Genomic DNA, 14,842 nt, shown 5'->3' with positions numbered 1-14,842 from the left:
GCAAGTCAGAAGTCACTGTAGCTAATGCCAGAATCCGGCTTCTTGGCCATCTGAAAACCTGTGCAAGAAAATCCAAGGGCAAAATCTGTCCCTTCATTGTTCTGGTAGTAAAACTTCACCTAGGTGAAAGAAGACACAAAAAAAAAAAAAAAAAAAAAAAAAAAAAAAAAAAAAAAAAAAAAAAAAAAAAAAAAAACCAAGATTATGTTGTTCCTGTTACATTTTTTTAAGTGGGCCAAGTCTCAATCTGGGCAGTTTGTGCTGGCTTTGGGAAAAAATATAGGTACATCCAGAAATATTAACCTATGCCCAGAAATTACTCATCTACCAAAATTCTTCTGTATAATTTTATATATAAGGAATGAGGTTGAATTCTTAGTCTTTAATGATCTGAGTGTCTTCCAGAAAATAGGACACTTCACTCTACAAATCCCAAAAATATCTATTAAAAAGAAAATGTTAAAGGGACCAGACTTCATTTTACCAGCTTAAACATGGAAATGTTCCACAGCTTAAAAAAAAACAAACTCAGTATGACAACTGTAACCCTTCTATTCTTTATGGTTTGAGTTGAGACAAAAGTTAGTTTCAGATTTCTAATGCATTCACCATACTTACACACTGAAAAGAGTTCTCTCTTTCACTCACACTGGAGTCACCTCTTAGGAAGGTGCCATATGTGAATTGATTCCATTTGAGATAAAAGCATATGAAACTAAATGCCAGTATGATTATAATGTAAGTGAATCAGATACATATAGGAGCATCCTTTGGCTGCATTAACTATTCAAAAATCTGAAATCCATATGAATCCACGGTAAAATAACGCTGTTAAAAACTGCAAAGTTGTACTAGATCTGCAATTCTGCAAACAGAGAATGTTACAGAGCCCTGTCATCATCTGAGATAAATTGGACTTTAACTGCAGAGCCCATATTCCTCCCTGAGCAATTTGTGGCTTCAAAACTTTGCTTGGAGCTCAGTAATGCTGATGACCACGCATGGGAAAACTGGAACATAAGCATACTAAGGGCCTGTATCTACCACGCAGTATCTGAGGTTTCTCCAGAGCCCTAATCTGGATAGATTTTCACTGGGATAACCTCTTTTTAACCTCCTTAAAATGCATTTCATATATTTACCTCAATGAAAAGGAGTTAAGATCTTTAGAAAAACATGGTCAGAGGTTTTAGCTAACATTCCAGTGTGGTCTATACTTTTTTACAAACTATGTTGTCCAACAACTGTAAGAACTGCTCAACCTTTCTAGGGGGTGGGGAATTCAGTCATGGCATAGACCCAACATGAAAAAGTTCAATATAAATAGTTAAAAGCTGGCAAAATTACAAACATCTGGGAATAGAGCATTGCCATAAGAAGGTGAGGCACAAGGGAGAAGTTATCAATGGTAAGCCCTGTATATAATAAAAGGTAAACAAAGCTTAACAAACACTGTCAAAGCAGGGCAGAAGTAAGGAACTAACAGACAAGTAGATTTCAACAGAAGTAAATATTTTAGTGCTGGTGTTGTCACATAAAGACATTCATACCTACAAAAAGCCAAATTCTCCATTCTTTCATGCTGGTTTTTTGCTACCATGGCCTTAATGAAATTAAGAGTTAAACTGACCTAAAGCAAAAATTCATCTTGTGATGTTACACAGAGTGTCCAACAATAGCATTTCAGTAATATGCACTTTGTATTCTGTTACAGACAGAGAGAACAGAACTTCCTGACAACCAGATCTGTAACACACAGGTGGATGTGTAATGTGTACATGCACAGACAGCACCTCGTGCCATTAACTGCCTTCAGGAAACGCTCTGTCCATGGAAACTTAGCAAGAGAAAACGTGTTTTGTCTTGTGTGTGACTTGGGAAGTAGGTTTGTCAGCCCAGGGCAACAAATTAAAAGAGATTGTTTATGCTATGAAACTTGCCAGTGTTTGTTAGCAGGCGTTTCTCCTTCCTACCTTTTAGTAATGGGGACAGGAACTTTGTGACTTTAAACAATGACTAATTTGTTCCCATGAGAGCAAAAAAAAACACTCAAGTGACAATGAAAATATAAGCATTCTAGAAAACCAATGCTACAATGCATTCATGAAAATGAGCATTCATATCAAATGAGAGAATATCAAGAACTAATGCTCTTTCAAAGAACTTTTTCACTTGCAGAACTCAGCAGCTGCTCATTTACTTTAACAGACTCTCTAACAGCAGCTAAGAATTTGCCCCTAGAATTACTACTATAAAAGAGTAAATCTGCAAGCACAGCTGAGTTTTACTTCTTTTCTGCCTATTTTGGAGCATTGTCACCATGAATTGGAGGTGATGCTTAGCTTGGAAATTATTTTGTTGTTCATATACTTGGGTATGCTGCCTAGGTACCTTTCATACCAAGACTGTCTTGATGTAAAGCTGGAACAATACAGAGCTGAATTAGATCCATTTTCTATCACTTAATATAGACTTCAAATTTGCCCATGGAACGTGTCCACACTAGACTGAGAAGAAGCCTCTTGGCAATACTGAATTATCATACTGAATTGCTTCCATCCATTTGCTGGGGCTGCCAAATTGAAATGATGCATGTCAAGGCAACCCCACGCTGAAAAGTAAAAGATAGCCTCTTAAATGTTCCATTTATAAAGCTTTTTATTCACAGTCAGATTTAGTATCCCCCCTGAAATATATCACTTTACAAATTGATACCTTGCCATTACAAGATTTCCACACCATATTCACTCAGCTTAGTAGTAAAAACAAGCTTTTGCTCTTTTCCCTTTGGTACAGCTGATGAAAACCGAGCAGTTCAAGGTCTGCTTCTTAGATCACCAGCACTAAGTATTCCACAGATCCGTAATCTTCTCCTGCAGGGAGGGTTAAAAGTCAGCAAAAAGGTAAACTGTTAGTTCTACCACTGAAATATTACAAGTGCATCATATTGGAAAGCAGAAATTGAAGGAGAAAAAAAAAAAAACAAACAACTACTACTGCTAAGGGTGCTAAGAGTGCTCTGCAAAACAAAAGCATCTTTCTGGACTTTCTGAAAGTTTCGGCAATAAATATCACTCAAATCAAGTTAAGACCAAAAAATTACACTGTCACGCTGCAGAACTTAAATGCACTTTTTTGCTAATATGTGCCACGTGGGATTCTAAAATGACACATAATGACACATTATATTTACTTTCTGTATTATTTCCCCATAACTGCTGTAGCCTAACACCTCTTGTTTTAATCACTGGCAAGGGAATGTCTAACTAAGAAACAATAAATAATAACATAAACTAATACTGCCCTGCTTTGACATCTTTACACCTCAGTTTATGACAGAATAACCTGCCCTGCCCACATTTGGGATGCAACCAGTTTCTTTGGCTTAAAATCTGCCAGACTTTCCCTTTTGGAGAACATTTCTGTGAAGCTTCATAATTCCTCCAGTTGCATCCTGATTTGCACATCACTGTTCAGCTGAAGTTCTTTGCAACTTCTGAATTGCAACAAAAAGTTCGCTACAGTTTCCTTACACTTCAGCTCCCTAAAGCAGCTCTACATTTGTAGCCAGCCATGTCTGATGAAAGAAGAAATCGCATTCTGACCAAGCTCTTTCATTTTTTATGGATAACTCAGCACACATGCCAGCTTGTAGTAATGCTAAACAGGGGATTTTTTTTTTCTAGGTATAAGGGTTTTTTATGTTGCTTGCAGTAGAGGAGAATCTGCATGAATTGAGTCAAAATGCAGTGAGATATTGCCACTTACACCACTGTAACTCCACCTGTGCTTCCAGTTACTGACTGGATTTTGCTGTTCATGACTTCCAAAAGCCTTCCTGTGGCCAACATCCAGTAGAAGCCTTGGTCTAGGTCTCTTCTAGGGCTGCAGAACCAAGTCCTCACCAAGTATGTCATTTACTATGAAAAACATCTTTGCAAAGGATTTCCCTTTACAATTGTAATGGTCTCAGCCCTGCAGTATAAAACCGAATTTCAGTCTACCCTCTTAAACCTAAGAAAACTCTGAATTCTGAGAGAATTTTGCTTGTTCAGCTTTTGTCACTCCAGATAAATAAATATGAGGAGATTTTCAATATAACTGAGACACTTAAAATTTTTGACAAAGCTTCATGCAAGCATCGATTTTCAAGGCCAGGGAAAAACAGGATGACTTAATAAAACATCCACTTTTAGTGATGTAGTTCTCCAGTAATAAAAAAAACTGAAGGAGTAAAAAATGAGCAGCATTGATGTGTTGACTTCCCAAGTCATGGCCAGCATTTACAAGGGTGGGAATTTAAGTCCTAGTAAAATTCCTCCTTTGTTTACAGCCACAGTAAACTCTCTGTCAGAGAGATGTTTTCTAGGAGTAGATCTGCAGAAGCTTTACACAGCTGGAAGAACACCTAGTTTCGCATTTTGTGACAGTAAAAAAATTTCTTTCTATGGCTAGGAAAGTTAATGCCAAATTGCTATTTTTATGCAGTTATTTGCCACCAACACTAGTGGGATTTAAAGTCTTGAGATGCATTTTCATTTCTCTTCTGAAGTGGTTTTTTTCTTGTAAGCTTGGAAAATTCCCCATCCAACCTCATATCAAATTCTAGTCACAGCTGATAACTCCACATGCTCTTACCAACCTCATCAGTTCCTTGGTGCAAAAACTAGAAAGCAAGAAAAGTTCCAAGAACAGGTTACCCATCAAATTGCCTGTATCAAAACAAAACCTCTCAAAAAATAATCACTTCAGTGATGTAAATAACACTTAGAATTCATGATCTTGTATTTCATGATCAGCCTCTTTCTAATAGTGCTGTTAGTGAATAACAAGCACATGGTGACACTTCTTAGTCTGGGGGGTGTTTGGGTTGTTTTGTGTCAGAAAAGCAAAGCCACAAATCCAGGCTATGAACAGCCACACTGAATGATTCAAGTCTTAAAAAGAAAAAAGAAATAAAGTTTACAAAATTGCATTTGTTATATCTACTTAAACTGCCCTATTACAAATGTCAAATACCTGTATATAATTAATTATTCCAGATGCACTTCCACCTCAGTAAGTCTTAGCTAATAGCTTTGCATTATTCTTGTTTAAACATTTACCAATGAAACCTGTGTACTTTACTGGACAATGAATTATGATCCTTTTCAGAAATTATCCTTTTAAAACAAAAGCTATAATTAAAGCTTAAGAGGAAAATCATGTAATGGAAACGTCCTTCAATCCCCTTTTAATTAACAGCTCTTTGCGTAAATACAAGCTGAGCTACTCATTTCCTCAAGACAATGCCTCTCAAAGCAGAGGATGTTATCTCCCAGAAAATTTCTATATTAAAGTGCTCTGGGGTTTGTGCCACTTTAGGCCACTTCTATCCTAATGTCTTCCCCCTTAGTCCAAAGAACACTCGTCCTTTCTCCTTTTTTTTTTTATTTTTTAATAGATGGGTTTGAGATTAGCATTTTGAACCTCGTGCTTTGCACATGCAGACCTCTACTTTCACAGCGAGCCCAGAAGTCTATTTATAATAGAAGATTATAAAGATAATAGGTAGAAAAATAAATATTTATAACAGAAGTCTATTTATAATAGTCGAAGGCTGCCATTTGCAGTCTGAAAGGAGTACAAGACAGGACAAACAGACTTCCAAATAAACTCTGTCCAAACCTACCAAGAGCAGAACTGCTTTACCCAAGTGTGCCATCTTTGGTCAAGAACACACTTCAGGGCCTTTTGCATTTTTAACCTTAATTGCACACACCAAAAAAAAAAAAAAAAAAAAAAAAAAAAAAAAAAAAAAAAAAAAAAAAAAAAAAAAAAAAAAAAAAAAAAAAAAAAAAAAAAAAAAAAAAAAAGAGACTTTCAAGTGCAGCAGCCCTTTTGTTTGGCATATCCATGACATTAACCCGGAGAAATAAAGCATTCTCATTTTAAGTTTCAACTGGTAAATGTTTATGGGCTTTTGACGTATACTCACTTAAGAAGTCCTGTGGATTTGAGGCAGTAAGGTTATATACCTACATCAAAATATATCCAAGTCAGTTCTCTTGTTAATTGTATTGTAGGAATTGCTATTTACTCAGAGTTTATCAGGAACAAATAAATTCTAGAGACACGCTATGTGTTTAATAAACTTGTCAATGAACTTTTACTTTCAAATATACATTTGTAGATAATCAGTGAGAGAAGAATCTTCATTTTAGTACCCAATTCAATTTAGTCCACATTCTGCACTGTAACCCTGTGAGGAGGGTAACCATGCACTGCACATCATTCATCTTGCAGCTATACTGGATTCTCTGTCCTTCTCATTTAGTCTTTAACATTTCAGAACCACTTTTATGGACTGCTACCCAAACTGCATTTTTGTGAACTAAACTGTTTTATTTTTCCTCCACAAGTAATTAGGTTACTGCTAATTGTCAAATAGGCTTTGGGCAGATAATTGAGCTTTGCATTGCAGTGTATTGAGAACTAAACCCATCTAACACACCTCCTTTCCTAAAGGGCTAAGCTTCACACTTTTGAGGAAAAATACAAGCGTTTGCAAGAAAGACCAGTGGTTTTTACCGCACCAGAGGACACTTTCCCTGATGAAGATTTGAGAAACACCAAGGGATGACCACACTCCCACCACCTCAGAGCACATTTCTCAGAGCATCAGCAGTAAGGCACAAGCACCGCAGCCAAAATTCCAGTCAAGTTCCTGCATGTGCTGTTTCCTAATAGCTGTCCCCAGCCTGCTCCTTTTTTTTGGATCCCACAAACTGCCCTTAGGGGATATCTAATTTTTCCATTGACTAGACATGGGGGCTTAAGAGTGGAATCCAGGCTATTTGCTTGTGGTCCTTGAAGCTCTGTTTTCTCAGAGGGAACAGAAGTAAGGGAATATGGCACCAGTTCAAGTTCAGAAGCTGAAAAGGAAACAGTTTAGCATGGTGAATAAACCTTACAGAACTCTACAAACACAGCATTTCACACAATGCTCTTTCATAAACAACCACAGACTGGACAGCATTGTTTGAAACATTTTAATATTCAGGAGATTAAGGACATATAAAAAAGTGTCAATAAATCATTCGGTAGTAAAAAAAAAAAAAAATGTAATTCATAGGAACTATAAGTAAAATATCACTAGTATTTATTACCAGCGAAGTGTATGTCAGGACTTTATCATTTGGATAATGAAATGTCACTCAAACATGCATCCAATGGCCCTTTTAGATACACATTCAATGCAGTTGCCTCAGTGACAAGTGTTCTGGAGAAAATACAGTCCTGTAAAATTCTTAAGTATAACTTAATCTGTTATACAGCACCTCTGTGAGATGCATGCAGTATGCAAAGCATTTCAAAATAAGAATTAGGTGTCCCTAATTTATATAAAACCGAGATTTAGTCCTTCTGTCTCTTTTTTCCTTTAGCAGGAGTTTTGGAACTATGTTCATTTTCGGCGTTTGGCTCCCAAAGTGCATTTTTTACAAATCTAGAAGCAGCTCCTTTATCGAGTCTGGATGCCTTTTTCTTGTCTGTTATTTCTTTGACCTTGTTCATGTATGTTCTTATTCTCTCCTAGGGAGAAAAAGAAAAAAAAAAAAGAAAAAGGGAAAGTATATTTCAAACCATTCTTCCAAGACTGCAGCTAAAATGAATCAATGCGCAAAAGTTCTCCACACTGCATACTTCTATAATACCTAGAAGAATTGCATCATTTAAATAAATAAATATACCAGGCTCTCTGCAAACTTTAGACATCCCCTTTAGCAGGTTTTCCATCACAGGTACCTACTATACCATCTGCATGACATGCACTGTAACAGGAACACAGAGTCCTGCAGAGATGAAGACTCTGCATCTCATCTACACTGAAATAAGAAGTGTTCTTGCAAGCAAAGTTAGAAAATAAATTACTGAACTCAGTTTGGAGTTTGGCCTACATAAAGATGGCAAAATAATATTTAGATATGACAGATTTATAGATGAAATATACTACCTACTGTCTACAAAAAAAAAAAAAAAATACATTCACCATGTCCAAGCAAAGTCAGAAAGATGTTACAAGCATTACACACCCCACACAAAAGTCTATGGCTTCAGATCCTGAAATGGTCAAGGGGACTTACCAGTGAACCTATTTAAGGCAGCCTGAAGAATTTCCAGCTGTACCAGAAATTTCCTTTACGACCATAAATAACAGAAACAGCCTGTTTCCGCTGCCATTCCATAAATCAAGGGGATACTTTCTTGCTATCTTTGCCTACCATAGCCATTTGGTGTCTATGTGGGGGGTTTTTTTGAGCAACAAATGGCTTGGGCTCAGCCCCACCCAAGTATACCCTCCCAGTTTAACAATCCTCATCCTCATCTACTCCTGAAATAAATAAAGAAAAATAGAGAAAATTAGCTCCTCTAAGATGGAAATCTCCCTCTGTTAAGTGCCTGCTTCTCTTCACTGACTTGAGAGGACACTTACAGTAACTCAGTAAAATATTTAACAGTTTGGTTGACAGATTTCATGTCCACATATTTAGCCTAATATGGCCTTCAGGTGTAGGGCCTTTAGGCATTAAATGTAATACAAACAACAGTAACACCTACCTACACAGACATGTAGCCCTTTACCTGATACCTGAATTATAAGTGTGGATTAACAGAACATATATGGCTACTGCTAAAATAAATGTTGACGTGCAACCCCCACATTTCTCACCCAGCCACCGCCATCTCTCTGAATCTGGGACAAAAGCTACAAGACCTAAACTGCAGAATCTGATTTTCAAGTCTTCAGCGATCATTGTAAGCAACTGTCAAAAACTTGGCCTCTCTGCCTGTGTCAAAAACACAGCTTTAATGAGGAGGGCTTTACAGGGTCTGAAATCATGATCGACTGTAATATTTCTTTGGTGGCTGAGATGGCTAATGAGAACAGATGGCAAACCTACATGTATCAACACGGGAAAAAGGGGCTGAAAAAAATGTCAGTGTGACAAAAGAAATGAATTCTGATAGCTTGAATGTGAGTTTTATTAATACAGTTTGAATCCCCGTATGTACACAAGGAGAGCAATTCTGAAAACAAAACAATCCTGACAGAACAGTCTTTTTTAATTCCCTTTCCACATGAATAAGAACATCACAATGCTCTTGGAAGGAAGGAATGTGCATTCATTCACCTTGATGCTTGCAAAACGAAAAAGAGAGCTGGATAAGAATCTAGGCTGTGATAATTCACTCATTCTTTGGAGTTAAAACGACTGGCAGTTGTGAAGTAAAATACCAGCATAAAATATCCACAGCATAAGAGATAAAATTTTTTAGTATCACTAAATTACCAAAATATTCAGACACTATGTAACATAGGAGGAACAAGAAACTGACTGAAAGCTCATGAAATATTAACTGATGTATTTTTTTAATATGATACAGTCTAGACTACTGAAAGCCTCACAAAAATTAAAAATAGAAATATTCTTGTTATTCAGGCTGGCTTTCCACATTTTGCAGTCCTATCTCCCATTCCACTGGTTATATAAGGATTACATTTAAGGTGAGTATTTCACAGCAGCCCGGATTTAATATTTCCATTTACACAGGAATTAAAATGGGTAGCGAGAAGTTTTGATTTCTATTTTTTCCTCGGGCTGAAATTATTTGATATATTTTAAGTCAGCAGAATTTTCGAGATAGCCAACCTTCTATACCGTAGCCATGCATCTAAATGGAATATAAAGACAAACCTAAAAGATTTATTATACGTTGTAAATATGTCACTAATGCAGAGTTACTGGACAATACACATACAACTGGTGCCAAAAAAGCTTTTAGCTTTGTTGCTGAACTGGATTCTTTACTGCTGAGAAAATGAATTAATGGAGGACTTGGAAGGGGGAGGCGGGGGGCTCTTTCCCGTCTTCACCAGTAAATCAACCACACTCTACTTTTAGAGTCATACAAAAGTAAGAAAAGGCAGCCTCGGAGATTAACATGATTCCAAGTATTTATAAGAAAAAAAAATGCCATACTGGAAGTTATAAATTATTATCGGACATGTAGCATTTTTCCATTTAACAGATACAAGTGAAAAGTTGCTCTGTTCAGAACCCAATTCTCAAACAAAGGTGGAAAAAAAGACAAGATAAGATGATATAATTCATCATCTTGTTTTTTTCTAATTTCAGCAGACTCTACAACTTTAAACAGTACTGTTTGGAACTAAAAATATTACTTTCTTAATTTAGAGAGCCCAGCAGGGTATATAAATAGTTATATAACACCATGTAGCATATGCATGCTATTATAGCAACATATCAATTTTAAATGTAGATATAAACATTTCTTAACTTCTATATGGGCTAAATGCCCTGAGCAAGACGCATGCAGTGTAAAGAACTTACCAGTTCTTGTTTCACTGGATGTTCCTTTGGATTGATTCCCTGAGTAGCCAAATATACTACAAGAAAAAAAACACGATTTTTTTTGAAACTGAAGTCTGTCATGACCGAGGGCCCAGTCAAGCAGTCATACAGGAAAACTGTAGTTTCCACATAAAATCATTACTAAGAATTGAAGCTAACTATGTTGTTAAGTATCTGGCAAACTATTATCATCAAGTGTTGCAGCTAAAAACCCCCCTGAATAACTAACACGATTAAACTTTCTGTCCTTAAAAGGCCAGAAAAGGTTGCCACTAAAAAACAGAAACATCCTCATGCGTGTACAAAGTCAGCTTTTCTAAATACAGATTTTTGATTTGGAGTTTCAACGTTATTTACCTTAGGGATGGCAATAATGTGGGTCCACATGGTAACCACAAGTTTTTAATTATTTGGCTAAAACATAGCCAAATAATATATAATTTAAATATAATTTAATGTTTGCAGCTGTCTAGGTGTTCAGATAGCAATCATAAATACTACTTTTTCCTCCTACCACATACTCACCCCAGAACATGGAATTCAATGCGTACACCGAAACCAAATCCAGCTTTGCTTGCTCAAGAGGGTCTAACTAGAATGAAAAAAAAAAAAAAAAAAGAAACCACACATTTTTAAGTAAGACGTGCACAGATTTTAGCAACATGTACATTTTATAATTGTGAATTTATCAGTCAAAAAATACACACTGAAGGAGCACATTTTTGCACAAGTTCACTCACACTATGTTTATGCCTATTTCCATGCCATCAGAGAACCACTCTCTCCTCTCCAAGTATTCTGTAATTTTCCCAGTCTGATGTTAAATGTCACAGTCCCACACAGCCAAAAGCAAAAAAAAAAAAATCTCTTGGCATGTAGCTCTTGGACCACCGTTCCCATAGCCAGAAATAAGTCCCTGTTTTTCCACTATAATTTAATTCAAAATAGCTGCTGCTACCAATGGAAGGGGAAAAAAAAAGTCCTAAGATTGCTGAAAAACTCAAATGTGAATATACAATGAATGAATGTTAGCACTATATCGTGTGTTCAATGCATGCTGGAATATTTAGGGACGTAAAGCAGAGGAAGAATAAAGGTAATGAGGGTTCTTTTTTTCCCCTTGACTGTCAAAGTCAATTTATTATTTCAGTCCTACAGGATTTCCAGAAACTCTGATAACATCATTGTACAGCTCACTAGTTCTAACATGGATACTGTCAAAAGATCTGTGTTGTCAAGACTGTTTTCTTCATAATTTATTTGTGTAAGAAATCCTCCCAGGATACAGAAGCTCCCTCATGTGCTGGCTTTTTCTTGCCCTACAGAAAAAAATTACACGTTAGGCTTTAAATGTTAAAAGAGAGAGAGGCTTGTATGAAGTTCTCAGGCAGTACCTTTATGCCCTGATAAAAAGCCACAATTTAGAGACTTATGCTTATAACATACCTAGAGGAGACAGCTCAGGCTCTGCAAGTCTAGACTTCTAGACTCAGATCAATCCTCACTGCTGTCAGCTCACCTCTGTACCCCCCTGGGTACACCAAGTTCCATTAAGTTTGTTGCGAAGAAGTCTCAGACAAAAACGTTGAGTGCCCTCTCCGCTATCAAAGAGCACTCACATGCACTTCAAGGAAGGTCAGGGATAAGCCAGAATGTCCTCTGCCTAAATGACTCACTGGTAAGATCATCACTTACTAGTTTGGAGGAACATGTGTTTCAGTGTTTAATTTTGTAAGATTATCTGGATATCTCAGAAATGTAAGAGTTTCGAATAGCAGGTATCAAGGGCAGGAAGTGTTCATATGTGTTACTGAAAACCTACCAGACTCTTTTATTTCAGTTCAGGTTCCCAAGTATTCCTGTATTAACAAGGAAAAGGTTTTCAAAAGGTAGATTATTTACCTTTTGCAGAAGCTCGCTCCTGGAAACAGACATCATTGTCTTCAGCATCTCATCTACAGAACCGAGAGATTTTTCAAATGCTGCGAGATAATCATGAATTTCAGTGGGGTATTCTTCTGAGTTATTATCATCCTCTGACATTTCCATCTGCAAAGAGGAAACAAAACTAATAATCCTTTTCATTAGGCACCTACAGAGTCAAAAGACTGTATTTTACAATACGAAGCATTAGCATTTATTCATTAAATATTATAAGAAATGCCTACTTGTGAAGAATTCTAGCAAGTAATGTCAACAGTGACACAGTTAAAGGTCCTATAATTTCAGGGATATCTCCTGACTGCTCTGCAAAATGGCATGAAGGAGCATTACAAATGACATGACTGTAGTACCTATTCTTGCAATGGTCCCAAAACAGTATTTAGCTTTTATGGTCTGTGATAGAAAGGAATTAGTTGCTTGTTTAAAAGAAGAGCTCTATAAATCACACTACATAAAGAGCAACACCAAGCAACAGGCAGGACACCAGGAAGGAAAAAGAAGAAAAAAAAAAAAAAAAACAGGGATATGGCTTCAGCCTGTCTTAGGAACAGACATTACTTCAGCTTTACAGTGGTTATTCAGCACCAGTTATGTCAGGGTCAGTCACATCTTCCAATGCTAACTTCAGCAGTTGGTCACAAAAATTCTTCTTGTGAACCCTGTATCCAGTTTTCTGAATTCTCCACGGGGTATTATAATCTGAAATACAACTCTAACCGTAACAGAGCTGAGTTGATTCCGGGATTTCAGAATACTCTGGATATCTTACAGACACGTCAATGCACAGCAACTGGGAAATAAGACGTGAAAAATCCCAAAGCGCCCCTTTTTTGATCCCAGCAGTTATAGTGCCATGGCACTGATTACTGCCAAGCCACCTGCTGGCTTATAATCAATATCTTTAATTCCTCTCAAATCATAAATCATGTTATCTTCAGGATTTAGTGTTACTCAGGGCTACGTTATTTTCTACAACTTCTGTGACTGAGCAACAACTTTTGGAACACTCTAAGGAAAGAAGAGAAGAAATATGCAATTTTCCTGCCCATTTGGTGAGATGCATCAAGAACAGTGGGAGCACCTGGATCACTGCAGTCTTTCCTACTTAATATGAGTGTGATAATCCCACTCCCCAGCTGCTGAGTACAGAGGGCAGGAAGAGGAATTGGAGAGACTCCACTTTTTATCTATGAACACAAAGCCACGTGGTCAGTGCAAACAGCAAACAGCCATCATATCACCGGAGTTTGTCTTAGATAACGATTTTATCTTTCTCTTTTCCTGGCAAGAGCGTGGTATGTGTGAGAGAGGTTTCTTTTTATTTATATTGCCTCTTGAAGTCAAAAAAAGAAACCAGCATGGAGCTACTCAAGCCTGTCTGCAACTCCAGTTTCAACCACACCAGTGTGATTCCAGAAATGTGATCAGCCAATTAACAAGCCCAGTTTCACTGCTGTTGCTTGCATAGTTCAGAGTTACAATCCTTCTCAGCTGCACGACTGTTCATCCTGGTCAGAGCTGGTTTTCAGGCTGAGTACAGAATCACAATGCCAACCACAACATGTGGAAGGTCCCCTCCCCATCCCAGCACGTAACCCACACATGTAAATAATATTTCAGCCAGCTGCAGCAGACCTAAGCAAGAAAGCTGAGCTGGACCTACAAGATCCTGCCCACAGAAAGAAAAAATACCACTGCAATTACTTCTGACATTTATGATAACACTGTGTTTAATTCTCTCCTGGCCACCTGCTCTATAATCACCCTTGTTAGGCTGATTAAAAGGGTTCAGAAACAATGTTTGTTGTTAACTTTTTGTCATATGATACAGCATTAAAAAAAACAAAACTCAAAGCAACAAAAGGGACTAGATTTTCCCACTTGTTAGTACATTTAAGTTTCGTCAGAAGGTGTCTGTCCATACACATTTCCTGTGCTTACACACAGAGGGAGAGAGATGTAATCCAATCCAAGAATAAATCTGCAGAGTTTACCATCACTGCAGCACTTAACCTGCTATGGTTTTAATTTGATGGACAGGCATGAACATGGTGATAAATTCCAACTTTACCCTCTCCCTTTATCAGTGTATCCAGCACCAGCAAGAATAAAAAAACAACCAACAAAAGCCTGTAGCAGGAATGTGCTATCAAAACTAACTTGAGCTGTTTTACAGCAGTTGCAAGCATAAAGTCACTAGAGGATATTTGATATTCTTTTCAGACCAAGCTAGACCTAAAGAAAAAGACAGAAGAAGAACAGGAAGATAAAAGGAAAGATAACAGATACAGTTCAAAGTACCTTTTGCTCTGATTGTTGTCTCATGAACCAGACAAAATGAAGTTTGTCCTCATATCACTAAGTATTCCCTTGACACTGTCAATTAGCAAGGAAAGGGAAAACTATGCTTTGGATTTCAATGGACTTCATTGATAAGTCTACTCCTTCTGCCCAGGGAGAACTTGTCGAATTTGTGTTTTCTG

The 14,842-nt window shown here is 37.2% G+C and overlaps 1 protein-coding gene across 2 annotated transcripts; it reads right to left on the bottom strand.

Moving 5' to 3' along the window:
• Positions 1-7,013: 7,013 nt before the first annotated feature.
• On the bottom strand, positions 7,014-13,546 carry C1D (C1D nuclear receptor corepressor). Of its 2 annotated transcripts, XM_027878410.1 has the most exons (5): positions 13,441-13,546; positions 12,318-12,464; positions 10,941-11,007; positions 10,395-10,450; positions 7,053-7,572 (listed from the first exon to the last, which is right to left on the bottom strand). In XM_027878410.1, exons 2-5 carry the CDS (start codon positions 12,462-12,464, stop codon positions 7,396-7,398), a joined length of 447 nt encoding a protein of 148 aa, XP_027734211.1. In that variant the 5' UTR covers positions 13,441-13,546; the 3' UTR covers positions 7,053-7,395. The 2 variants fall into 2 exon arrangements, with proteins under 2 accessions (XP_027734210.1, XP_027734211.1); XM_027878409.1 differs by lacking the exon at positions 13,441-13,546 and having other exon boundaries at positions 7,014-7,572.
• Positions 13,547-14,842: the final 1,296 nt, after the last annotated feature.

Source organism: Empidonax traillii, unplaced genomic scaffold (genome assembly GCF_003031625.1).
Source record: "Empidonax traillii isolate 1590-97213 ecotype Southwest subspecies unplaced genomic scaffold, ASM303162v1 scaffold41:size1892772, whole genome shotgun sequence".
NCBI lineage: Eukaryota > Metazoa > Chordata > Aves > Passeriformes > Tyrannidae > Empidonax > Empidonax traillii.
Note: the sequence above shows the minus strand (reverse complement) of the source record. Positions and strands in the feature narration are given on the sequence as shown.